The 25,836-nt window shown below is 45.1% G+C and overlaps 1 protein-coding gene across 6 annotated transcripts in view; it reads left to right on the forward strand.

The window, feature by feature from the left end:
• Positions 1-25,836, forward strand: part of FRMD4A (FERM domain containing 4A) — a 271,255-nt gene that overhangs the window by 81,677 nt on the left and 163,742 nt on the right. Inside the window, exon 1 of one of the 6 annotated variants that reach the window (XM_057366439.1) lies at positions 14,576-14,815. The exons of 4 other annotated variants lie outside the window; for them this stretch is intronic. In XM_057366439.1, the coding sequence (XP_057222422.1) occupies positions 14,657-14,815 (159 nt within the window). In that variant the 5' untranslated portion in view covers positions 14,576-14,656. Of the gene's footprint in view, positions 1-14,575; positions 14,816-25,836 lie in introns of those variants that run through there. One more of the 6 variants, XM_057366438.1, reaches the window with a different exon arrangement.

Genomic DNA, 25,836 nt, shown 5'->3' on the forward strand with positions numbered 1-25,836 from the left:
TGAGCTGTATCTCTTCTGACCTGTTCACAAGTATTTTGGAGGCATTGGTTTAATTTGAGCTCTACCTAGACAGAAGAATGCTTAGTGCACCTCTCAGGTGTCTGGAAGTTATAATATTTTGTGACACTTCTAAAAGGTGTAACAAATCAAAACAGACTTCTCTGTGAAACGGATCAGGAGCTGTGCCAGACTCCATCCCCCCAAAATGCACGCAGGTTAACAGTGCAAGAGGTAAGAGCATGGCAGAGGCTAATGGATAGTGACTGGTGAACTCTGAAGAATTTGGAACCAGGATACTGCTCAAATTGGCTTTCAAATAGCTGGAGCTTAATTGAATTATTGAACGCTCTCAAGGCCTGGAGACCTCACGAGCAGAGGCTCTGCTTTGACATTTCCAGGGCTTCAGATTCTTATTTTGATGAGAAAATGAAAAGCTTTTTCATTACAAATTGGCATTTGTTGCCTTCACATTGGCCAAACAGTGTGACACAAGGGTAGACTGGGGACAGAGCAAGGGCAAGCCCGGGGACAGAGGTTGGGAGCCAGAAAGGAGCCAAATGTTTTTGATTCGGGTGAGGGGAAGGAGGGAATCATGTGWATCCATTTATAAAAATTGGAGGGGTGAAAAAGCTGCTCTGGTTCATGGATCCTTTTGGCTAATAAGGCTGCTCAAAGGTCTTTTTCAGGTAGCTGGTACCATGGTCCTGCTCCCAGCAGCACTCAAAGCTCACACAAAGGAGTTGTGATGATTTAGTACCACATGCCCTCAAGCTGAGGCTCCACAGCCCAGAAGGCAAGAACTTGCTTTTCAAAGACTTGAGGTTCCTGGAAGAGTTTTTCATTTCAGAGATTGTGTTTCTTCYGAGGTCAGCTGGTGATAGATAATGCAAAGTGGCATTTGGGGTGTTTGAAATACCTTCCAACCTGTCCCAACCTAAAGTCTTAGTCCTAACTCATCTTCTAGGCAGGACTTRTCCCTGGAAGGGCTTAGACATGACTTCAACTGGGTTTTAAAGTCCAGGTGTAGAGAGTCTTCAGACATTTCAGTTCCTAATCTGTACAAGGAATTCCTTAAATATTGCTTCAGCAATTTYCTGAACTAACAGCATCTTCAGACATGAAGTGTAAAGTATAACACAGGCCTTTTTCTAGTTCTTAACTTCTTGATCAATCCATTTAAGTCAGGATAACGTCAGTGTTTGGAAAAAAATCAAAGCAAAACAGTGGATGAGCAGCAAATCCACATTTCATAGATCTTTTCCATTTTCACTTCTTTGGTGCAGACCAGACACCAACACAAGCCTGTTAAACATCAGCAGTGACTTCAGTGAAGCTCACAAACACCAGGACCTCCCTAACCAGCCTAATGGAAATCATGGAAAAGCTTGTTCTGACCAAAAGGGAATCTGTTGTGTAGGCAGTCACATTGTCACACAGTTCCTATTTTGCTGACTCAAGTTCAGAAAGTTGGATAAAGATTTCAAGCACATTTCCAAACTTGTGGCCAAACTTTCTGTCTGAGCTTAGCCTCCTTCCTGGTGAAGTATATATTATCCTCATTGTCTCCATCCTTTCAAGTGGCTCCAAAGAAACAGTGATTTTTCATTCCATCAACAAATGAATATGAGTGATTCTTACACTTTAATTTTTTTTTTGTTGGGACCAAAGTTTCACACTCTCCAAATTGCATAGGCAAGGAGTGCAATTAGTCTCTACTTCCCAAAGATACCACATGAAAAGCTTTTGGGAAGATAATGGACTGCAAATTACGCCATTTAGTCACCCGCACACACTCTACCATGCAGCTGTATTTCTGGAATATATTTAGAAGGTGCAATTAGGGTTATGCATGCTTCAAAATAAGTGAGCAAGTTTCTTAACTGAGGTTGAAATTCATTTTAGTTTCCAGTACTCCCTCTGTGAAAGCCACCAAGTCTTGATGGGGTGGAACCATGAATATCCATTTTCTCTCCAGGTTTTGCATCATCACAGATCAGCTAAACTCTGTGTGAAACCGTAGCTAAGGACCAATAACCTGTAATTAATTTGGTGCASTAAGCATCTACCCTTTGGGGATCTRTGTGCAGAACAAGTACCATTTTACAGCTTTACCATTTCAGTTCAGAATAGGAATCCCTGCAAGAGCGAATTAAATCAGCCTTAATTTAAAAGTTCCTGCCACAGGGAGTTTCCACCCTGCCAGCTCCCAACAGAGGAGTGATGGGATGAGATGTGTTTTGAGGAAACTCAACCAAGAGAGATTAAAGTTAGGCAGGTATTGGTGTCTTTACCAGTGTGTGTTGCCCATGTCAGCTTCCTACCAATTGAACCTTCAGCCAGCCTGCATTTACAAGTTCATCATGAAACTGTAATAATTTTTATTACTGTTTTAGRACCCTTCAGTAGTCAAAGGAAAGAGACTAATGTATGTTTTCTGGTGACAACTCATCCCAAAATCTTCAGAGACAATTTTGCATGGGATGAGTTGGCCTTTCCAGTTACAGGACATAAACAGAGTCTGCTCTGTGTGTTTGCTCCTGGGGACCAGATCAAATGTGAACATTGCCACAACAGAGATCTGACCCCACAACTCTATGTTCACTATCTCTGCTCATTGCCCTGTGAATCTTCAGTTTATCAGCTCAGGGTTTGGCCTGAGGAGCCCTGTGCTACCACCTCTGATAGCTGTGGRACTGGTGGGAGTCTTGCACTCTAGAAAAAAAATAAATCTATATTATATAGTTCTGCTTCCTTATTGCTGTGGATCACAGKAACATCACCTAAGTCCCAGCAAAGCTGAAATTTTGTCATAAGAGCAGCGATATATTCTCTTGTCAACAACATTGTCCACCAAGTTGAACTAGGGAAGGTTTAGACTGGATACTAGGAAAAGTTTCTTCACTGAAAAGTGGCTCAGGTATTGGAAAATGCTGCTCGGGAAAGTGGTGGAATCACAATCYCTAGAAGTGTTCAAAAGATGTGTGGTTGTGGCACTTGGGGACATGGTTTTGTGGCGAACAYGGTGTTTGGGTTAACAGTTAGGCTTGATGATCTCAGAGATCTTTTCCAATCCTAATGACTCTGTGATTCTGCATGCAGGACTCCAGAAGATGCAGAGCAGGTGCCAAGCAGCAGAGCTTTGGGCTCCAGCCAGCTCTCTGTGTCCTTGAGGCCATGTTTGCCGAAATATTTGTTCAATTTTAAGAGATTTTATCTTTCAATCTCCTGTTAATGCACCAGCAGATGAGTGGAGGGCAATCAAGGCTAAAACTCTACATGTAGGGTAGGGTTTACCCTCATTAAAGGTCCAGATTTTTACAGAAAACCAAGAAAAGTGAATTGCCAGTGTTTCACAGGCTCTCCTTTCCTCAGAGCTGACTTCAAAGCTGTTACTGTTGCCTGAGGGCAGAGCCTGGAGTTCCCAATATTTGAAAACACCATGCAAGAAAATCTGTCAAGGCCAATATGATAAACGGGCTACTGCAAGAGGGGAGTTTGGCAGCCCTACACCACAACTTAAAATTATTCCTTATAGTACATTGGACTTTRCATATTACAAGGCTCTGCAGACATTGATCCTCTGCAGACCTCTGCAAGACCCAGCCAGTGCTGCTGCTCCCACTTGGCAGCCAAGATGCTTTCAGGGTGAAAGCCAAGGTGAACTGCCAACACCCTGCAAATCTGGGARTGTTTGATGCAGGATCAAACCTCAGGGCTCCCATCAGCTGCAAGTGCAGATCCACATCCCCTTCCTACCTCTCCAGCATCTCCCCACCCAACTCATGCTTGCAAACCACACCAGAGACTGGGAGGAGGCTTTCTAATTTTCATAATTTCCACTCTGAAATGTTGGAAAGCTTCCTTTTTCCATCCTGGACTTTGYTGTAATGCAGCCCTTGTGTATCCTCCCGTAAACTTTCAAATGCACCAATAGTGGCAGTTTCCTGCAGGAGAAAAAGGGTTTGCTTCAGTTACAGCGAGTGGGAACGTGGCCAAGGAGAGGCATAAAACCAAAGGAGGTTGATTTTTAAAAGCACAGTTATGTTAGTGCATTCCAATGTATCCAATCAGTMACCGGAGAGCAGTTAATGTGGCCTTGGGGCCAAACTGTGGCTCCTGGAGAACGGTGTCAGGGGAAAGATAATCAGGCTGATGCCAGAGGATGACCCAGCCCCTCTTCCTGAAAATCAGTCACAGCAGACTTTGTGGTGCTGGCCAGGCTCTGGGTCGCAGAAGGGTTTTGAAAACTTTTCATTCCTGAGCTTTGTTTCATGCTAATTCATGGATGCTGTTATCCACCCTGGACTGGGAGTGAAATTGCTGAAAGACCCAGAACTAGGGTGTAGGCAGCATGAATGTTTCCCTGCAAAGGCTGAGTGATACCATGAGGTATCTGAGCATTCCTTATAGCACCCAGTACTAGTGTTTTCTCTGAAATCAGCACCTTTTTCCTCAAAAGTCCCCTATTTTAAGGGGCTCAGGGTGAAAGAATCCCATTTTAGAGGGAAGGGAGCAACACATTTCTGAAATCATTACCTCTTAGAGAAATTGCAGATGGAAACCCACAAATCCTGACACCCTGAATCATGTGAAAGATGAATCAGGCATCTTGTGCAACCCAGGATATCCACCACCAGGGTCTTTCACTCAGCCCCTCTCCCAGAGGTCAGCACTCTGCAAGGAGAGACTGCAGGCCTGACCTCAAATTCCCTGGGCACCAGCTTCTGAGAACCCTTCTGTTGTTTCTGTTTCATAACCATCACTCACTGGGGAGGCACTGACCAGCTCTCCCTCCCAGCTCTTAGCTTGCAAAGCCAAGAAATACCAACATGAAAAGGTCCACGTTCTCTTATCCTGGAATGAACTGACCACGTCTGGTCACTCAGGGACAGAGCCCAGAATACCATCTACGTGGGCTTTTCTTTCCCATGACAAGTTTCCCAATCAGGGCTTGGATAAACATTAGGTCATCACCAATTTATAACGGCAGGGATTTATGTCTCTCTTGATCACATTTTTATAGAGGCAGCAATAAGCTTTCGTTCTTGCTATTCTACCCGTATCTTAATCACTTTCTGACAAAACTRTTTTCAAATCAAACAGATTCCCAGCGGGTGTTCCCTGCCAAGGCTGTGATTCTTGTCTGACTGGACCACTGCCGTGTTCAATGTTGATTTTGGTGGGGTTCAGACATAAATYTTCCCAATGACCATTTCTCTCACTGCACAGAATAAGAGCCCCATTGTTACAGCAATGATGCATTTGGGACACATCTCCACTGCTCTTTAGAGCAAGGCAGACTCTTAATATGGCTGTTCTCATGGCTGAGTACCCTTTTCCGTCTTTTCACGATGGAGCACAAGAGCCCCAGTCACCTGTGGAAGGTTAGGGTGGTTGTTGCTCTCTGTTCCCCCTTTTTGGTGGAGCAATGGCTTGGAGGAGTGTTTTAACCAAGGTCTAGGTCAAAGCATCAGAACAGGAATATGCAGTCATTTATGATGCTCCTGAACCCTGAAATAAACCAAATGAGGTGAATCAGGACCAGCTTTAAGTGCCTGGTTCTCACAAACCAACACCTCAGCCTGTGAAGGAATTTCTTCCTGGCTTTGCAAAGTTGTGCCCTGGCTTTGGTGATTGATGCCTGTCCATGATAAGGCTGAGCCACCATTGCCAGGGCCCTTCAGAGGTTGCTCCTCCTTTTTTGCTTATCAAGAGCCTTGGAGCAGGCACTGCTGGCTCTGTCTGTGGGGTGAAGGCAGTGGAGCAGGGACCAAGGGCAGTCGCTGTCCCAGACAGAGGTGGAGTGGGAACCAAATCGGGGCCACACAACAACACAAATGATGAGTGCAGATCAAAAGACCTTCATCCCCTGGGAGCTTCGTGTCTGGGTAGGGATTGTGCTGTGTCTGAGCTGCATCTGGAGTTGTGGAGGGTGTGTGGGACCTACAGGAGAGGCCATGGTGTGGCATTCCGGGCTGACACGGAGGGCTSGGTGGAAACTGCCCAGAAGAAATGAGGGCAGTCTTGCATGTGGTTCAAAGTGGATTGCATGGATAGAATATATGGCTCTAAGCAATGAAGCATGAATTTATTTCAACCACATACAGCTATTCAACTTGTGAACAACATTAGCTGGGTTTTGATCACTCCTTTTTTTTCTGAGCTACTGTGGCGCTTGGGCAGAGCTTCCAAGTTCATCATTCTCCTAAAAGTTCCTATATTTGTTTTCCTTAGRCTTGAGACTTCTTTTTAAAAAGAAAATCTGCCATATCCTTCAGCTGCAAATGATTTAATAGCTCTTGGCTTTGTGTGATCTGAATATTTTCTTGTTCTCTTGCTTTGCAGCTGTGACCTACTTAATTACAAGCAGGAAACAAAYCCCAGAATCATTAGACTTTCTGCCTGGCTTGAAGAAGGGGAAAAAAATAAAAATCTCATGTTGTTAAATACTAGGATGTCCTTCTTAATAACAGGAAGTTAAGCTCCAGATAGCAACAGTGAACATTTGAATTCTTTGTCATCAAGATAAGAACAGCAAAGAGCTTATGGGTTTTATTTTTTATGGCATGGATGTTTTGGGGGCAGGGGAAATGACAGCCGCTTCTAACAGCCAAAATGGGAATGAGTCATAAATTTCTAAATCAAGAGCGTAAATCCTCTTTGTTTTAAGTTCTGAGCAGCTTCAGTCTGCTCCATCCACAGAGACAATGAAGTGACTGAATTGCTGCTTCGATCCCCCAGCTTTCAATTTTTTTTTTTTACCCTCTTTTCAGGAAATATGAACAAACAAGCCAGACAGTGAGTTAGGATCCCCCATGGCAAACCATCAAGTTGGAAGACAGAGCATGGGGGAGTTTGATTAACTTCTCTCCACATCTGCAGATGGGGTCTGGGCTACTATTTATACCTCCTGAAACTCAGCACCCRTCTGGAAATGCTGTTGTGATGGGAGCTGTGGAAAGCAGACAGAGGAAAGGAAAGGCAGGACTGCCACCCTCTGAGACTGGCTGTCYCACAGGCACTTCAGCCCTCTTGTCCCCGTTTATCCACTGCCCTGGGAGCAGCTCAAAAACACAAATCTCCCAGTGCATTATGAGACAATAGAAGCTGGTATTTGCTCAGGGTTTTAAACCAAGCAGCAACAGAAGTGCAAGTTATCCTCTTCTGTCAACTGTGCATGCATTATCAYTGCACATGGCATGGATCCAGTGCTGTTCTACCACAAATGGAGATTTTCCATTAGCAGGAGCCACAGGGGTCTGCGTTTCGGGAGCAAATGGGGTAGAGGTCAACTCTTATGCTCTACTGAGAARGTCTAACTGGTCCCAGCTGGGGAGATGTTCTCAGCATGAAGATCTGTTGCTGTACAGTAATCCCCTCTGTTGACTCCTGAGTTTCCCATCTGCAGATTAATTGTGCTGTGGCGATAGAAATGTGAAATCACAGCCAAYGTGATCCAGCCCAGTRCAGATGCCATGAGTGAGTGTGCAARTGTGTGCACACTCAGGGCTCTRTGGTGTGAGCAGCCTGGTGTGGCTCCCTTTGGGATATCACTTTCCTCCACAGCAGCCTCCCTACACACATTTAGCATTGCCTGGATGTGTACAGAGCTACTCCCACGGGGAGCAAACACATACATAAGCAGTCTTCACCTCAGGGAACATTTATTTACCCACAGTAACGCTCATTTTGATAATCAGTGTAGGAGCTTTCAGCACTGAGGGTACGTTATTGACTTAAGATATCTTAAGTGTTTCTGCTTTTTGCTGCATAACTCCCATGGAACTTGACCAGTTGGCTTTCTAGAACAYTTATTTGCTTTTGAATGTAAAACAGTTCCCCTGAGATTTCATGTCACCTGACAAATGTCACTGAATTAATCTATTGAGGAAATAAGGGATCCACAAGGCTATGTGAGTGTTTTAATGTTGCTCAAGAAAGTGATGATTTTTCTGGAACAAGACCAGACCCTTCCTCATTTCCACTCTGAAGGTTATATTTGACCTGCTTATCTTCCCCTCTGTCCAGTGACAATAACTAGCAATATCAGTATTTACTAGAAATGATTTTTTTAGAAGGAGCTTCAGAATAAATTAAATATGAGTTCTTTATTTTAGGAAGGAACATGTTTTCCATCCCATAAGAAAGATCAAACATGAAGAATCTGGACCACTGATTTTCTAAAATATGTTCCCTTTGCCCTCCTTCTTTTTAATGAAATCTCATCCTTGTCTGTGAACAGAAATGACTTTGTATCAGTCGTTGAAAGCAGTGAGTGTTACCACTGGGTCTGAATCAGGCAGATACTCAAATTTATCTGCAGGATAAGTTGTAAGAAGATGATTGCCCCGATGGCAAGGGGCCATTTGTGCTGTGTGTAGGCTTGTTTTGCATGGACAGCAAGGCTGCCCTTCATTAAATTACCCATCTTGCCATAGRGCAGAACTGCAGACTGGCTGCTTATGAGCCACCAGATTTGTCCCCTCTCCCAGACAAATAATGGCACTTAAAAGTCACCTGCAACCTGAAAGAGTGTGTCCTCAAAACCACAGCCCTCAGCCGAGGCCATTGGGACAGCCTGACCATCACCTGAGAAGGGGTGGGAAGCATAAGATAAATATATAATTCAAAATCACATAAACACAAATGTAACAGGGGAACCTCCCATAAAGAAGCAAAGAAAGGTTTGGGTTGGAAGGGACCTTAGTGATCATCTAATTCCAGCCTCCAAAGGAGGCTGCAGTCTTGCAGACTTGCTCCAAAGGAATAAGCAAAAGCTTGAAAMAAGAAGGATGTAACTGCACAACTCCATGGCTTCTTCTGTGAGCAGTCAGGTGTGTTCCATCTGCACTCTAAGATTCAGTGCCCACCTGATGGGCACAGACACAGGTTTGTCTCCGGTTTGCATTGTTTCACACCAGAACCTTGTCAGAGGCTATTTGAGACACGGGTGAACAACATGGAAGGAAAACAGCTCAGCTGCTGGATGAGCTCTAGGTTGCTCYCTGTTCATACATGYCTCACAAGCAGGYTGTGATTTTTTTAATTTTTTTTTTCTGTTTTCTTCTGACCAAAAATAATTCTTCTGAGCATTTCTGCACATAACAGCAGAAAGCAGGGTGAAGATGAGCCCTKTGGTGATGGGCATGTGCAAGCACGTGCTGCTTTGACTGGAGAGCCCAGTCACAGGACRTTACAGTGCCCAGCGGGATCAGACTTAATCATAAGCTTGGGTTTCCAAAGTGAATAATCGTATTTAAGATCTCACCATTCACTTTCTGTGGCTGTTCTGCACTATTTCCTTAATACATTGTCCTGACCTACATCCCCTCCTGCAGACTCATTCACCATGGCATCCATGGAGAAAGAGGATTGAATAGCAAATCTCTGCACAATCTCTTTCACGTTTCTGCATAGTAGAAGTGAAAATCACTTTAGCTGGTGGAATATTAGGGACAAGTACAAGCCCAGCTTTATAGGATTCACCTACTTTTAAACCTTGTTAAATCGCTAACACAACTTACTTTAGGAAATGAAATGTGTATGATTTGAAGAGATGACATCCTCTCCTCTGTCARTCAATAAAAATCTCTCCAGAGTGAGGACACGAACAGCCTCATGCAGAAGGAGCTGCTGTTGGCATAGYGATAATGCTTAGCACTACCAGAGCMCTTYACATTTTCAAAGAGCTTTAGAAATGTTATGATCAAGGTGGATGACTGGAATAGTAAATTTTCATTCTGTTATTACCATGAAGCAGCAGTTCATTTCATTATGGAACATTTTAGGCCATATGGACTCACGAGAACATCTTGAGGAAATTGGCCAGGATTTCTGACTCATGGTGTTCGTCCTAAAATGCAACCAGCAGGGAAGCCTTCAGTTTCTTGAATTTTCTCTGCAGGAAAGTTTTAGGGCTGTCAGTGGTGGCAGACCAGGGGGGCAGGGGGAGGCTGTTCATATCTGTGGTTTTGGAAGCGTGTTGAGGGTGAGAGTTCGGAGGTAACTGAAGCAGTGCAGGCACAGGCATCAGATTTGCATGGGGTAGCAGATCTTTGGGCCTAAACYTCCTAAAACAGTTCTTGTCTTAAAGCTCCAGAGAGGTGAGCTAGGGGTATCTGTGCCTCCTCTACAAGTCTGTAAAGGTTCAGGCACGATCACTGTCCAGATGCTGTGGCCCAGCCAGACTGAGGTCACAATCTTTCAGCAATCGGAAATCAATGCAGGGCCAATTCTTAGTTGATCAAAGTTCTCAGCAGACCCATCTACATCTATACTTTATTCTCACTCCTCCTAAAATTGGGAGAGCTTTCTTTGCCTTCCTTTGCCGTCCTTTGCCTTCCTTTGCCGTCCTTTGCCTTCCTTTGCCTTCCTTTCCCAAAATATACAGAGCATATATGTGGCAAAACAGCTCTCAAGGTCTCAGAATTTGCTTCTTCAACTCAAATGTCATTCCCAGCTCCTTTTAAAACCCCTTCCTCAAAGCTTTCCCTACACTAACAAAGTACAAAAGTAYAAGAAATAAAACCAATGGTATGCAGTCCTTGCACTCTGGGAATCTCCCACTGCTCACACAAAAACTCTCCGTGATCCCTCCTTGGTGGCAGCAGTGTCACACATTAAGGGAAAGCCCAGATGAGTCAGCATGAGGGATGACAGCACCTTAACTTGTGTGGAAATGGGGCACTCAGAGGATCAGGTTCTCCAGTGAATCTGGTGCACAGTGACCTCTTGGAAATCTCAGGGGACTCTGTGGTTCAGGGCAGCTGAAGGAGGGAGGACACTTCTGTAAGTCCCCACCAATGCCTGGCTCTGCCTGGGCACGTGTGATGGCTTATCATCTCTGTGTTTGATCACTTGGCAGCAGGACATCCCATAACTGCTCCCGTCTCATCAGACACCAAAATGTTGTGCCATTAGGAGAAAATTGTAACTAGTGAAATATCTCAAAAAAAGCATCTTCAGCATCAGAAAGCAYGAAGCTGCGACATGAAAGGGAACTCTGGGCACAAAGATCTGACAGCATCAATCCTCTTTACATTATAGAGAAATAAAGATCAAAAAGGGCCATGAATTTGAAATAGAAACTAAAATACCACATTGGGCTGGAGCTGTAAGAACCATTGGGGCCATATGTGGAGCAGAAACAGGATGTTTCTGGTATGTCGGCAGCAAAATCAAAGGAARCTGCCTCCCACCCAGCACGTCCTTCTTTCAAGGCGCCCAAACACATCCACACCCATCAGAAAGCTGTGGGGAGGGCTTTGCTCTGGAGCAYGCTGGGGTGAGATGCTGAGCTGCAGCACCCACCCACACCACTGCACAGCAGAGATTTTCAGGGTCTGCAGAGATGAGGAGCTGCCTGAAGGGTTTGGGGTGGGAAATCCACCCCAGCCTTCAAGCCCCAGTGACAGTCCCACAAAACAACACAGCAGCTCGAGGGGAATTGGTTTTTGGCTTTTTTTTTTCCAAGAGAAGTAAGGAGTTATTTTTATACCCTAGTAACAGCCTTTGGACTGTCAGTAAAACGTGGGAGGTTTCRTAGTAAATGTTTTGGCTGACATTTTCTCAGAAACAGCGGGAAATAATCAGCGCATAATTAGAGAGGAAAAGACCTGCAAATGTCTATAGATCTATGTAGAGCGCAAAGGGCTTTTTTTTTTTCCTAATTGACCTTAGTGAAGGTGAAGCTGATCATGTTTTATGGAATTATAAGATGCTTTTATAGAAATTACTCAAAGGGTACACCAGCAGAAGAGCCAAGTTGCTGATTCTCAGTAATTTGTTCTCCTCTCTTCTGCCATTCCCTGTAAGCAAGGACCACTTCTGACCATTTTGGAAGTAAGACCACATTCTGTGGTGTCTCCTTTGAAAAAAACTCTTTTAGTAGAGTATTTCCTGACTCTAGAGGGGTTGGGCTATCTTTGCCTGAGAAACCTCCATGGTTTCAATTCCCTTGTGGTCTGCAAGGTGAGATGGGCAATATGTACTCAGGCAGCTTTTACTCTCTCAAAAAAATACTCTGTGTCTGGTCAGCAGGAAAACCTCCACAGGAAACCCAACAATCTGTTCTAATCGTGGAGGTAAATCCATCTACTCAAATGTTCACTGGGCCTTCAAGTGACTCCTAAGGAGACTGTTCCAGCCTATCAGTTAAATAAATACATAGGAGAACTGTTTTCAGAAAATCTGATTATGTCATCAGCCAAGTGAAAAGGCTCCTTCAGAGCTGCCCTCATCTGTTGAGTAATTACCGAGTYGGGACAGGGGCTGAAAATCTCCTTTTGGCCATAAAGAAAGACTTGATGCACATATGGAGCAGCTAATTTTAAAACTGTGGTATATCCCCTATTTCCCTTCYTCTCCTCATTCCAGAATACCAAAGGGTTTAGGTCACATCCCAGAGCAATCACTTGCTATGGTTTCTTTTCCCTGCTCTGTTTTCCTTTATCAAACAGATTTCTTTCTTTTTCTMTTGTGCTCTCAGGCAGAGATCTTACATATCCGGCTGTAGCCTGGAGCAAATATTGTCTAGTCAAGTTTTATATATATATATAAATAYATATACATTCCTTTCTTCCAAATGAGGCTTTCTAATGGAGATATCCCTGGTCCCTTGTCTCTAATTGCTGCTAGCAGAAGCAGTGTGTTACCGAGTTTACAGGCAGGAAAATAACCAAGAGATGATGAGCTTTGGGGGACTACAGCAAAGGTTGGACACCAGGAAAACAGGCAGGGACAGGRACAGGAGGAAGGAAAACTGCAGAATGAAAAGCTCCTAACAAGTTTAAAGGAAACATTATTATGATTTTATTGCCATATTTTATGAAGCCACTCTAAAAAACGAAGTCCTGAAGAAGCMATTAGGCTGAGAACATGAATTTTGCAGCTGTATTTTCCTGGCYCTCCACCTGCCCTGTCAATGAGCTGATGAGCATCCTTGTGCCATTATGGTGATGCACAGCTCCCTTTGTGTCCTTCAGTCCTCAAAGAACAAATTATGGATGGGGTCATGGTGGGACAGAGCTACAGAAAATCAAGCAGATATCAATATTCTTGCTCTTTCCCTATCCATTGAGTTGAATGAGGGAAAATATTGAGGCTTTTGGGAAATAATGCCTTCTCACCTCTGCTAAGCCAGCAGCTTTAGGGGTTCAGTGTGTGCAGGTCCCTCATGAGGTCAGCTCAAGCTGTCCTGCCTATCCCTCTAAAAAGTGCCTCCTACAAAGTGCCTCCATGTAGGCATTCTCCAGCTGACTCTGCCTGCTCCCTCCAAATTCTGTGGTCTTCTTGCTCACATTCCTCTGAAGGGAGAGTAAAATGAGTAGAAAATAGCACTGGCAGGCAGCTGTCTCCAAAGGCACTGGACTGCACTGTGCCCTTGATAAAAATACTTCGAACCTCAGTTTCCCCACCTGGTGATTAAATAGGAAGAAGCACTCATTGGATTTAGTTAGAAACTGTCTTGCAACTTAACTCCATGAATTTGTGGTGATTTGACTGAACTRCAAAATCCTCATCTTGATAATGTATTTTCACCCTCACTGGACCAGTTCCCTGAGCTCAACTCATCGTAGATGTTGACAGCATTGAAGGCTCAGCTCAGACAAGCTGCTCCTGTGGGGAAACAGGCAGGGAACTGATCTCTTCTCAACTCTTATTTTAGGAAGRGATGCCAGGAGTGAATTTTTGTATCCATAGACCACAAAGGGTGTTTTGGCATCCAGCTCAGCCGGAGAGAACAGTACTGCATTCTCCTGGGCTTGTTCAGATGAGACCCACCCTTACAAATGTGAGCCCACCAAGGGTTAAAAATATCTCCAGCTGAGGCAGACTGATATTAAAAGGCAATTGTTTAATCCATTCAACTTTCCAAAATACCACCCCTTGGGTAAATAAGGTGCTTTTGCAGACTGTTGCGTAATTCTCATGTAGAGATTGAGTTCCCTTATGAGTTCAAAACATAAAAAGGCTCCAGAACAGAGTGTTGGGTGGGAAAAAGACCGGAGTGTAACTGTGCAATGGCGAGTTAACACATGAAACAAAAGGATGAAATGCTGCATGTGGCAGAGCTTCCTTCTCAGATGCTTTTCGGGAGTGTTTGAAAGAGTTAAGCCCAAAACTGGAATGCCTTGGGAATGCTGGCAGACGGAGAGCGAGCGGCTTTTTTCTTCCCTCTGGATGGAGTCCCAGGACTGAGCATGCAAAGTGATGACTTTGGATCCGAGTTTTCTTCTCGGGTCCGCAGCGGAGAGCTGGGCAGTGATGCAGCGTTACCAAGAAGTCTTTTGCAAGGGATGTGCAAACGCCTTCCTAAGTCAGGAGAGGTATTTTTACCTCCTCCTTGCTCACCCCTGGGTGCAGCAGGATTCACTTTGAGAGGAATCACAGAGGGAGAAACCACATCCTGAAGGGCGTGTGCGAGGGGAGAAAGACACATCCCCRAGCAGTTTATTTTGGCTGCTGGTTTTTGTTGTCCGCTTTGCTTTGGTGGTTTGGTGGTTTGGTTGTTTTTTTTTTTTTCCCCTTTGCTTTTCGTTCTCCTTCTTTGATGGAAATTTCGGTGACTCTTTAACCTTGCAGTTCATAAAGCGCCTTGGGATTAGCTGGTTGCCTCGGAGCAGGGAATCCGGGGTGATTCACGTGGGGAGCTGGCATGGCTGCTGTGCTCTTTGGCTTTGAGGATCTGCTCTACAGCTGGGACAGCCTGGTGTGGAGCCTGACGTCCCGGGCTCTGAGGAATTGCCGCTTCGGGAACCCGAGGGTCCTGCAGCTCATGCTGAAGCCATGGTGCATTTCCAGAGACGTTTATCAGGTAGGGCTATGAAACACCAGGCCAGAGCTTCAAACCCCAATGCTGCAGTGGGGAGATGTCGTGGGAGTCTCATGGGGTCCTGTCCTGTTCCTGCCAGCTGTTTTGGGACCCACACAGGGGGTGGGACAGAGGGGACGCTGTGGGCAGGGGAGGTGTGGCAGGAGAAACATTTTGTTTTGGAGGATGGTGGTGGGGTCTCCTCTGGTGGGACAGAGGTCCAAATTCTCCTTCTCACAGAGCAGGGGGGGAATAAGTGAGAGCAAAGTAAGGTTCAAACTGCTACAACCCCCTTTCCTTGAGCTTTATACTCATAAGTACAACCTGAGCTTTTCTGCATCCTCAGGCTGTCCCTACAGCTGCACAGAAATAAATTACAATTTACCCAGAGAAAAGGATGCCTAAAGGCACCTTATCTGTGGAAAATGGGCATTTGCAGAGGGCTTTAAACTGCAGTAGCACTAATTATCCCTAAGTTACTTGTGCAATGCCTTCTGATTGCTTCATCTTACAAAGTCTCAGGGATCTGATTGCCTAAAATTTCTGGTTTACTTGATGTATGGTTTGTGTGGTATACAGAGCTTTGGGGTTTGGATGACTGGCTGCTCTTGGAGTTACACTAACTGCTTGCAGCTTGAGGAATAGTGACACAGCTCCAATAAACTCTGCTGTGTTTCTGAGACTGATTAAACTGGGTTAAAYAAACAGAATATCACAGAAGGAACTGGAACTGAATGTCACTTTGAAAAGTAACTCATTCCAGACCTTAGGTGAGTCCAGGTTGCAATGACACTGTAAACCAACCAGCTTGTCTGCTTTTTTAATCAGCTTTAGACAACTAAGGCTAGACATTTATTTTGCTGTGGGGACAAACCCATTATGATATTTATCATCTCCGCAGATTTGTCTAATGCTGGACACTGGAGTGACTGATTGGTATTTGCACTTGGAAAAGGGTTTTTCTGCTACTCCCATTAACTTGGTATTTTGCTTTTCCTGTGCTTTGGAAGTCTCCATGTGTGAAGCCAAGTCCTACAGAATGACACAGATTAAAAGCCTGTAGAAATTATGTGTGTTGGTTAGAGGGAGACCAGGGCAGGGCTCTTAGTAATTTCAGCAAACTTTGAACCAGCTTCAAATCATTCTCTGGTTCCAGCAGGCTTCAGGAATAGATTTTATGGTCTTTGGAGTTCAGCAAGCGTGGGCAGCATTTTTATTTTAAGTATTTGTTTGTTGTGGAAGATGCCAGTAACACAGACCCATTACCCAGGGCTTGGCTTTGAAACTCCCAAGAGAGGAAAGCATTTKGATGGTTCAAGTGAACCACTGCCCTCCCTGGGCTGTGCTGGCTCTTGGCTGGGGTGAACCCACAGGTCAGGCTGTGCAGAGGCTGCCTATGGTGTGGGGCTGCCCCATCCTCTCTCTGCAGCTTGTCTTAGGAACCAGAACCTGAAGCCAATCCGCTCACATGGGCCTGGAAAGGGATGGGGGAAGAAAGAGGGCTCAGTGCTAAACTTCATTTTTACCTTCCTCCTATGTAAAATTGTCCTCAAAAACTAAGGAGCTGGTTTTCAGATGTGTCCAGATTCTGACTGTTGATAATGTATCCCAGACTGTGAGTCAGGGGATGGCCCTGCTGTGGKGGCTCCCAGGACTGGTGTTCTCCCAGAAGATTTATTTTGCTGTGAGCACTTAGCAYATCCACAAGTACACTTTTTCCATTGCAATGTGTGCATCCCTTGAGCTATCTCCCATGGTATCATGATCCCGGCATGTTATTTTGCTGGAGTCACCAACAAAATGGGACCAGCAAAGGTGAAATGGACTTCCCTACCCACCCAAATGAGCATTGATGCAGCCTGACAGACACAGGTCAGGATGGACTGGAATAGTTGTTTGTTTCTCAGACAGAATCTGTGAACATCTGCAAAAGCTCAGAAAAACCACGTCACTTTCTTTGTCAATGCCCGTGAGCCTGCAATTCTTTGGAGAGGATCTGAAATGCTGGGTCAGGAACCAGGAGAATTTCTGCTGGGTGGAGTTTTGCTGGGAAAAGCATCTCAAAGCTCATCACTGCGGAGTTCCAGCAGCAGCAGCAGTGTCATTAGCAGCCAGCATGAGCTGATAGCTAACTCTACACTTATGTATATTAATCCTAAATGCATTTCTTCCAGCAGCCAGCATCCTCCAATTTAAATGCTGGCAGGGTATTTTATAGAATATTGCTTGGACAGAAAGCCTGACAGTTTAATCACTTCCCAGAGACGGAAACTTCTTCCACTGCTGATTATTTAGATGAGCAAATAAGCTCTTGACCATGCTAGTTTTTGTGGTTACTATATATGTTAATCCCTGTTGCTACTGCACCTTGAGAGGAAAACAGATCAGTGTAGGATTTCTGCCTGGTACCAGTGCCAGAAAAACCCTAAAAAGAAACATTAAGAAGAAACATTAGTCAACTTTGTAAAATTAAGCAAAGCTTTTTCATACTCCGAAAAGTATGTTTTGTGCTTTTTCTCTGAGTTAATCACATCTCAGTGCATCTGTGCTTCTGGTGGCTTTTGCTGAGACTGAGCTGGGGGTGCAGAGCAGTGTGACACAGCCAGGCTTTAGCTGAGCAGGAACCACTGGGGACAACTCAGCTCCTCCTTTGCAACAACAGCCAAGATCATGGTTGCTCAGGTATGGCTCTGACTTTTGAGAATTTTTTTTTTTTTCTTGCCCTAGCCTGTTGTCTCTACCAAAACTTCCCAAATCCCTTCTACTGTCCCATCTACAAAACATATGAAACCCAAGTTAATATTGTACAGATGGCAATGTCCAGATTAACTGCAAATACAAGAGGCAGTGGGTTCYTGGAAATAAAACAAGCTCCAGGCATCAACATAATCAGTGTGATTTTCTTATTTATGACAAGAGAGACTTTGCTTTCTTTGCTCTCAGCCCCAAGGAATTAGCAGAGGTAGATGGAATAGCAGTTTTGGGGCGCTGCTGGCTGCAGTGGTCAGAGCTGGGTCTGAAATACTTTTGTCTTCAAATCCAAATTGACACAGCAACTGGAAGTCTGGACTTGCTCAGGCTGCACTTTGAGCTGCATTTTCCATAAAATTGGTTAAAGCAATCAAAAAAATTGTTCCCTCATTCTTGGTCTCCAGACTGGCTTTGTCTCGGGGATGCTGGGTGACTCCATTTCTCGCTGTCTGTGAGCAATGCTTTGGTACTCAGGCCATCCAAGTACTGAGAACTCGAGCCTTTGGCTACCCTGAAGGTGCCATCATCTGTCTCAGACTGCATTTCTTTCCCGGCAGATAAAACCTCCCCCAAGTCTGCTGTGATTCCCAGGGACACATTTGTCTGCCCAGTCTGAACCAACCTCTTGCCTTGATCTGTTTTCAGTAGGGCTAATATTCACCATTTAATTGTAATGAATGCCTGTTATACTTTAATTGTGTTTTGTGATCCACCATGTGGTTTTCTGCCTGCACGATTGGAATTCATTTGAAACAGGAGATTAACAAATAATAAACTTCCAGTCGAGGCTTTCAGACAGTCAGTTGTGCAAGATGTCACCGAGCTGTCGGATGTATTTTTACCAATGCCCAGATGTCTGACTGCTCTGACCTACTAAACAAATGGCCCTGTGAACTAACACASTGCCTGCTTTTGCAGAAATACTCACATTTCAAGAAGTACTGGGGGAGGGCTGGCTTCTTATTATTACAGGATAGGTAGTCAGTTCTGCATTTTTACATCCTGAAGATAATTCACTATTTATTTAATCTCCAAATTCATCAACAAATGTTTTAGTTTCCCGGCTATGCCTGTGCAATGTCAAAGAACATTAGGCAGCACAGGACCTACATCTACARTAAAAATGTGTTTATTTGTCTGTCTGCTTAAAATCCCACCAACTGCTCCTASCAAGACAGAGGCTGACCACTGGATGCAGAGACACCTCTCAAGGATACCACTCACAGACATTTAATTCCTCACTCTCTGTAGACAGTAGTGCTGTGTGCTTTTTACACACTGCTTCTTATCCACTGAGGGCTTGGAAAGACAGTTAAGTCATTTTACTGCTGTAGAAACTGAGGCAGAAATGGATGAAATTACTGTCTTCAGGCAATAGACACAAGTGCAGAATTGTCTGCAGTACCTCCTTGCTCCCCAAATGTCCAGTCACAGGCAATGGGATTTAGGAAGGAGGTGGGCTGTAGGATTTAGTGGCTGGGTGTTAATCTAGAAGGRGGAAGAGGAAAGAGCTTTTGCTGTGCTGGCAGACATGCAAATTCATTGAAGATTCCATRTTTTAGCAAAAAGCTTAATTTTTKCTATTAGGACAAAATTGTGGGATATCAGGAATWAGTTCTTCGCTGTTAGGATGGYGAGGCACTGGAACAGATTGCCYGGAGGATCTGTGGATGCCACATCCCTGGAAGTGTTCAARGCCCAGTTGGGGCTTGGAACAACCTGGTCTGGTGGGAGGTGTCCCTGCCCATGGCAGGGGGGTGGAACCAGAGCATCTTTCAGCTTCCTTCCAACCCAAACCATTCTGTGATTCTRCTTTGCAGACCCTGCATTTTCCCCAAGGAAATGCATCTCAGGTGTGTTTCCCACAACATTTCCCRTGGAAATGGGTCATGGGGTGCTAATGGTTTTTGCYCCAGCTGCCAAGGGCACTGGGGGGTTGACCTGGAGGGCTTTGGGGTTTCTCCCCCATTCACCTGGTATTTTGCTGGTGCCCTGCTGGGTAGTGCATCAAAAAATGTACAGACTGCTTCCACTTCATGGTGGGCTCTGAGACACCCCCACAACTCCATGTGCCCCATGAGGAAACGTGGTCTTCCTCCTCAAAAAGGAACAGTTTGGGAATTCCATTCTTGTTTCGGCATCTTTCTTCACTCTGCTTGCCTTGAAGACATCTTATGTTTAAGCACAATTAAAGATTCAGGAGCRAAAGCAGCAATCTGCATGCCTGCCCTGCTGGTGTGAAAGGCTGTGCAAAGCAATGTTGGGCAAGAGGGAGGAAAAAAAAAGGGCTGAAATGTTAAACACATCATTTCAGATTGGCAAAATTTCCAGGTTTTGATTTATAGCTTCATCACCAAGTAGATTAATGTGGAATTCAAACACAACCAGCTCTTTGCTTTCCTTMCAGGCCTGACATATTAACATTTCCCATTAATCTAGTCAGCTCCAGCAGAGTGAAGGCTGAGGAAATGGGGGATTAGGCATGTGGGAGTGTTGGGTGGGCAGGGGAAAAGAGCCAACAAAATTCACTTCACTAACTAAAGTAGAGAGATGGGACCTTATTCAGGTCTCAGGTTGTAGCTGAAGCTGTTTCTGACCCCCTTAAAGGCAGCAAACCCAGATCCTTTCTCTTCTGGCATTAGGCAGAGGGATTTGCAGGGGGGCTGTTGACTTTCTGCTCATCAGGACAGTGGTGGACGTGGGTACTGGTTCCCCCAGGAGCTGGGCTGACCACTGCTCTGTTCTTGGARCATTGTGATGCCCTGGTACAGATGGGGGTCAGGAGGCTTCAGGCCCTGGGCTTGCAGCCTGCCTAATTCCCAATTTTGTGGGGAGGGAACCATGACTTCTTTTCCCCAGCACTCTTTGGTGATTTAATTCACAGTCTCTGCAGCTGCCCTGGAGACTTCTCAAACTTTATTGCTACATATTTAAGCATTTATGAGACTTGAACTGCTTCTCTTGGAAAAAAAAAAAAAAAAAAGAACAACAATTAAAACGCTGAAACTAAAAACTAACACAAATCACATTTTTGAAAAAAAATTTAAAGGAGGGGAAAATAATATTCACCCAGAGCTGCAGAAGGGGCTAATGAGCCTCACATGTTTCCAAAAGAAACTTGCAGAGTTTTTGCAGTTTCTCACCCCATCCTCATTAGAGGGTTAGACAGGGAGAGGAGGGGAGAGAAAATGCAAATGCTAAAAATTCATCTTTGCCAGAAATCATATCCAACAGACAGGAAAAAAAAGAGCCTGCGGGGAAACCTCAAGCCATTTCCATTCAATTCATCTATGGAGAAAGCACAAGAGGCGCTCACTAAGCTCCCACCCCCAGGTATTTTTATAGCACACTGTAAAGCTGCCTCCAGCATTTGATACAGACTTCCYCTGCCTCTGTGGAGCTGGGAAGGGCTGGGACAATCTGGTGGGACCTGTGCCACTGCCACCAGCCCCAACACAGCCCCTCAGAGCACTGATGGCAGTGGAGGGACAATAACCCAGTGCCTCTTGAACAGACACAAACCCTACTCTCTCAACAGCTTGTGGGGTTTCACCTCTCATCCCCTGTCCTGAGGCAGCTGTGGGACAGGATAAGAGGCACAGGGCTTTCCTGGAGGGCAGGGAGAAGATTCAGAAGTGTGCTGGGCATTGACTGAACCTGGGCCATGAAATCACCTCAGGAATTGCTGTGCTACCTTCCTGTTAAAGCTGACATGGAGCTACACCAGTCTGGGGCTTGTGTTCACTAATTTTTAGCAAACACAACACTCTGCTGTTTTCTGTGGGCTGCAGSTCATCCAGTGCTGCCAGAAAATGAGGAGGACCTTAAACCAACATTGACTCTCTTATCTGTCTTTGTATGAACTTTTAGGGATGGTAGGAGTAGACTGAGTGATCAAGTCTCATGACTGAGCTTTTTTTTTGTTCAATAAACACAGCAGCCTCTTAAAAGAGGAGGTTTGGCATTGTTTTGCTCCTTTGTGAACGTTTCCACCCTGTCACCCTGTGAGAAACAATCTCCAGCACCAGTCTATTCATGAGAGGGGAGCCTGGCTGCCCCATTTGGAACAGGAGAAAACTCTTTGGTGTCACAGCCACCCCACTAATAAATGGGTCAGGGTGGCCAGTGCAGCTTACAGAGGCCACCAGCCAAGGAGTGCACACATGCAGTGCTAAATTGTTCCCAGCCAGGGTGGATCTGAGTCTGCCCCAAAGCCGAGCTCTMTTGAACTCCACCAACAATGATTGGKGTGTTCCTGAGCCATCTCTGCTTTAGTCTCAAGGAATAAAAACTCTGGTCTCCACAGGGAATACAAACTGTCTCAGCTGAGACAAACTCTAGCAGTTTCTGCTTATAAAAGAAATGCGTCTTTCAGCAAAGCAAGGGAAATACTTTTTGATCCCCTGGGTTTGCAGAAGCCAGGTATGAACTGCTGCTTCCTAGGCTTAGCTACTTTCTGTTCAGTGTCTAGAGAGATGGGATGCACCTTGTGTTCCTCTGGTTATCAAAAATTAGGCAATTCACCGTCTCTGATTCCTTCCAAGATAAGTGTCCTGTGCAGGTCATTTTCTGGAGGTGGCAAGCCCTTTGTGCCGGCACCAGAAAGAGCTCAAACTGCAAAAYCCAACTGCCAGTCAAAGTATTAAACACTCACAGTCCTGTGACCTAGAGCTTCTTCATGTTGTTCTGATTAAATATATGTCATCCAAGGCCAGGGTGGAAGATTCTGGAAGTTTCCAGGAAGGTCAGCAAYCAGCAGGACAGTGCCCAGCAGTCCTGCACCTCGAATCATTCAGCTTCAGTGCCAGGGTTAACACAACATGCTCTGTACTGGGACAGGCTCCCAGGAGCCTGCTTTTGGTAAAGAGCTTTGCTTCCTCAGAGAGACATTTGTGACCACTTCAATCCTCTRAAGTGATTGAAAACAGCAGGGAGTTTTGCCTGAAGAATTTTTGTGTGGTTCAACCCCTTCTCCCTCAAAGGGAAATCCATCTTGAATATAAGGCTCAGAGTAGCCCCAGAGCTGCTCCAGCCCCATCAGGCTTCCATGTGTTTCTTCTCTTGCATAAAAGAAGATGCTTATGGGGAAAAAAAAAAGGCTTTTTCCTTCACAGTTTGTGACATGCCTTTGAGGTCCCACCAAAGCCCTTGTGCAATRGATCCCATTTCTTTCAGATGTTCTCCTGGAGCAAAGGTGGAGCTGACTGGTGCCCTCGAGTCAATCCCGCCCTGTCTGGGTTTGCCCTGTCTGAGATGCTGCCATGAATCTTCTGAGTTTCTGCAGAAATTCCCTTCACACCCAACCAACAGCATCCAGTTGTTTAGAGAAACACAGGAGTTCTTAGGCATTCGAATTTGGGGAAGAAAAACCAAGCCAAATAAGGCACTTGAATGATGATTATTTTGTGATAGCAAAAAGGAACAGAACAAAGGCTTTGAATGCCATCCAAGTGTAAGTAYGAGAGGGCACCAAAGCTGAGGGATGGCTTTCCTCTCCTGCCTTCCCCCTGTCAGACTGAGGATAATAACCCTRTGCACCTTTGACATCTGTAAGTGGCTACAGGCAACATTTGCACATGAATTGCTTCTTAAGTTTAAATATAAAGTTTAAATTTCTAGCCTCCACTCCTTTTGATTCATCCATAACACTCTTCACTAAATCTCCTATTCTCTGCATGTGTTCAAGTGAGCTCACAGCAGAGGAGATTTGTTGTTTTCCTAAATTGGAAGCTTATGAGCCCAAGCTGGAGCAATATTGTTATGGGATTTCAGACCTTGCCCTTTTTCCTGCCTCTTCTTTCAGTTCAGAAGATTTCTTTTTTTTTGTTTTTGACCATGTGAGTCCACTGAGAGTCCAAAACAGCTGACAAAGCATAGAGTCAGGCCAGTCCTATCCCCTGCTCCTGGAGRAGAGCTCATGACAGCCAGTGCTAAGTCTCAACCACAAAAAGTTATCCAAGGTCAAATTCCTCCATGCTCTGAACTTCCATTTGCCCCCCAAAGGGGATTAGAGCCTGTCCAGCACCTGGCAGGAGTCACCCCAARTCTGCAGCGTTGTGTAACTTCCCCCGTTGTGTCCAGTTACTGACCAACTTCACTGGTCACTGCTGGGGCTGCTCAACTCTGGGGCTGGAGGGGCTCTCATAAAGCTCCAGGAGGGCAGGAATGTGGGGTTTTTACAGTCACTAAAAACATAATTTGCTCCACTTCCATGGGCCTGATCTCAACCTCTCTGTGTTCTGGGGCTTAACACAATTGAACAGTCACTCCCGTGCCAGTAAAGAGGCAGCTCATGATGAAGAGAGATCTGATTGAAGGCTGGGAATTTTTATGTTACTGTAAATTGCTGTACTTGGGTTGAACTCTGCTTTTTCCTTTTTTTTTTTTTTTTTTTTTTTTTTTTTTTTTTTTTTTTTTTTTTTTTTTTTTTTTTTAATATTCTTTAGAGCCCCACAGCCATGGGAGCCTAGAGTCATGCAGGTCCTCGGGTGCACAGCCACAGCTGAGACAACAACTTTGAGTGTCATCAGGGCTAGAGGCTGAGCTGGGCTCTGCAAAACCTCAGGTGATTAATCAGGGGGGTTTGCAAAACCAGACTGCAAATGAGCAACAGTTTGTGCCAGACAAATTATATCAGGGTAGGAACAGGGATGAGGAGGTGGGGAAGGAGGAAGGGGAATAGGCAGCACAGGAGTTGGGCAATTTCTAATTAAAGTGAGAATAGAGCCAGTGTTCATCTCAGAAAAGAGAGGTTCTGGGAAGTTCACTGCATCGCATATTCTCAGGCATTCATCATCTGAAATGTCTTTTAATTGCCACTATTATATCATATCACAAACATTCTTGTGATTTATCAGTCATAACCTCCACAAAGGGATTCTTTCATTCAACTGTTTTCATGGAAATCTTTTCCCCTTGGATCCCAGTCCTGCAATACACTCAGACCAGGAATCTGGAAATGGGACATTTCTTCTCCTTTTTTCTAAACCCAAGTTGCTGCTTTGCAGACAACATATTTCAATAACTGACTGTGTCCCAGTTTCAACTTCTTTCCTCTTCGTCCCACGATAATCTGCTCTTAACAGCTCTCCTTCCTCTTATGGTAAAAGCTGAAATGTAAATAATCAGGATGTCCTAAGTGTCAGGAGCCAGCCCAGACGAAGGGTCTCCATCACAGGCCTGCCTTAAGCATTTGGCTCAGCCAACAGACTGTATTTATAATGTAAACTCCCCTTGTCAGCTCCTAACTCCTGGCTCTGGTTTTAGAAAATTTAGCATTTCTGGGGGTTGCATTTTCCCACCACTTAGTCAAGAGCTGAAATTTTTCCTCTCAGAAAATACGCTTGTGTGTCAAAGGCCAACAACCAAAAAAATATCAGTAGTTTTGCAGCCTAAATATAGCACAGAACTGAGATCCTGAATTCCTGTGACAAAGCCAGTGTAAACAGCCATCGTCTGTGCAACCTGGGAGGGGGCTGCACCCCGGGGCTTTTTCTTTATGTTATCTCACACCACGGTGCCTGGCTGTCCTGGCACGGGTGGGGAGCCCTTTGTGCAGGGACATCCTGGCCAAAATCCTTCCCATCTGTGGCCTTTGTTATCCAGCTTCAGCAAACAGCTCCAGAGTCACCCCAGGCTGGAGGTGCTGTCCTTCCACTGGCCCACACCCACGGGTCATGAGGGGTTGGTTGGGTGGCCCTGRTGTGACAGCCCCAGGTTCTGGTGCYGCTGTTGGCTTTGCCAAGGAGTTGCACCACAGGGATGAGCCATGAGGATGATCCCCTGTGAACACAAAACCAGCCAGGAGGGATTAAACCTCGGGCCTTTGTGGGGTGCTGGTGATCAATGCTGGCTCCAAGGAGTAATCCACTGCCATTCTGAGTGGRAGAATGTACAAAAGCAAAACTGATYRCGTATTTAYGCATGGATGGTTTAACAAGCACAAACTCATTCCTGTGATTCATCTCATCTTACAGCTAATASATAAAACAGAAAGTTCATACATAAAGTCTTTCCTAGAAGTGCTGTCAGTAGCTGGGGGTGACCAGGAGAGGTGAAACCACCTGCTGTGCAGAGATCTAGGATTGCCCAGGACTGTCTTTCACCCACTTCACCTTCAGSCTAGGCCAGTGTCTCTCATTTATTAATACCCATGGATAATGTCTTAACCATTAGCTGTGGATGGGAAAGACATGATGGCCATTAGAGCTTCCCCTCCCTCTTGTGTCAGACTTGGGAGGGTTGGAACTAAATGGAACCTAGCCAGGGAAGTG

This window comes from Malurus melanocephalus, unplaced genomic scaffold (genome assembly GCF_030028575.1).
Source record: "Malurus melanocephalus ecotype Western Australia unplaced genomic scaffold, MMel_1.1 scaffold_65, whole genome shotgun sequence".
In the NCBI taxonomy this organism is placed as follows: Eukaryota; Metazoa; Chordata; class Aves; order Passeriformes; family Maluridae; genus Malurus; species Malurus melanocephalus.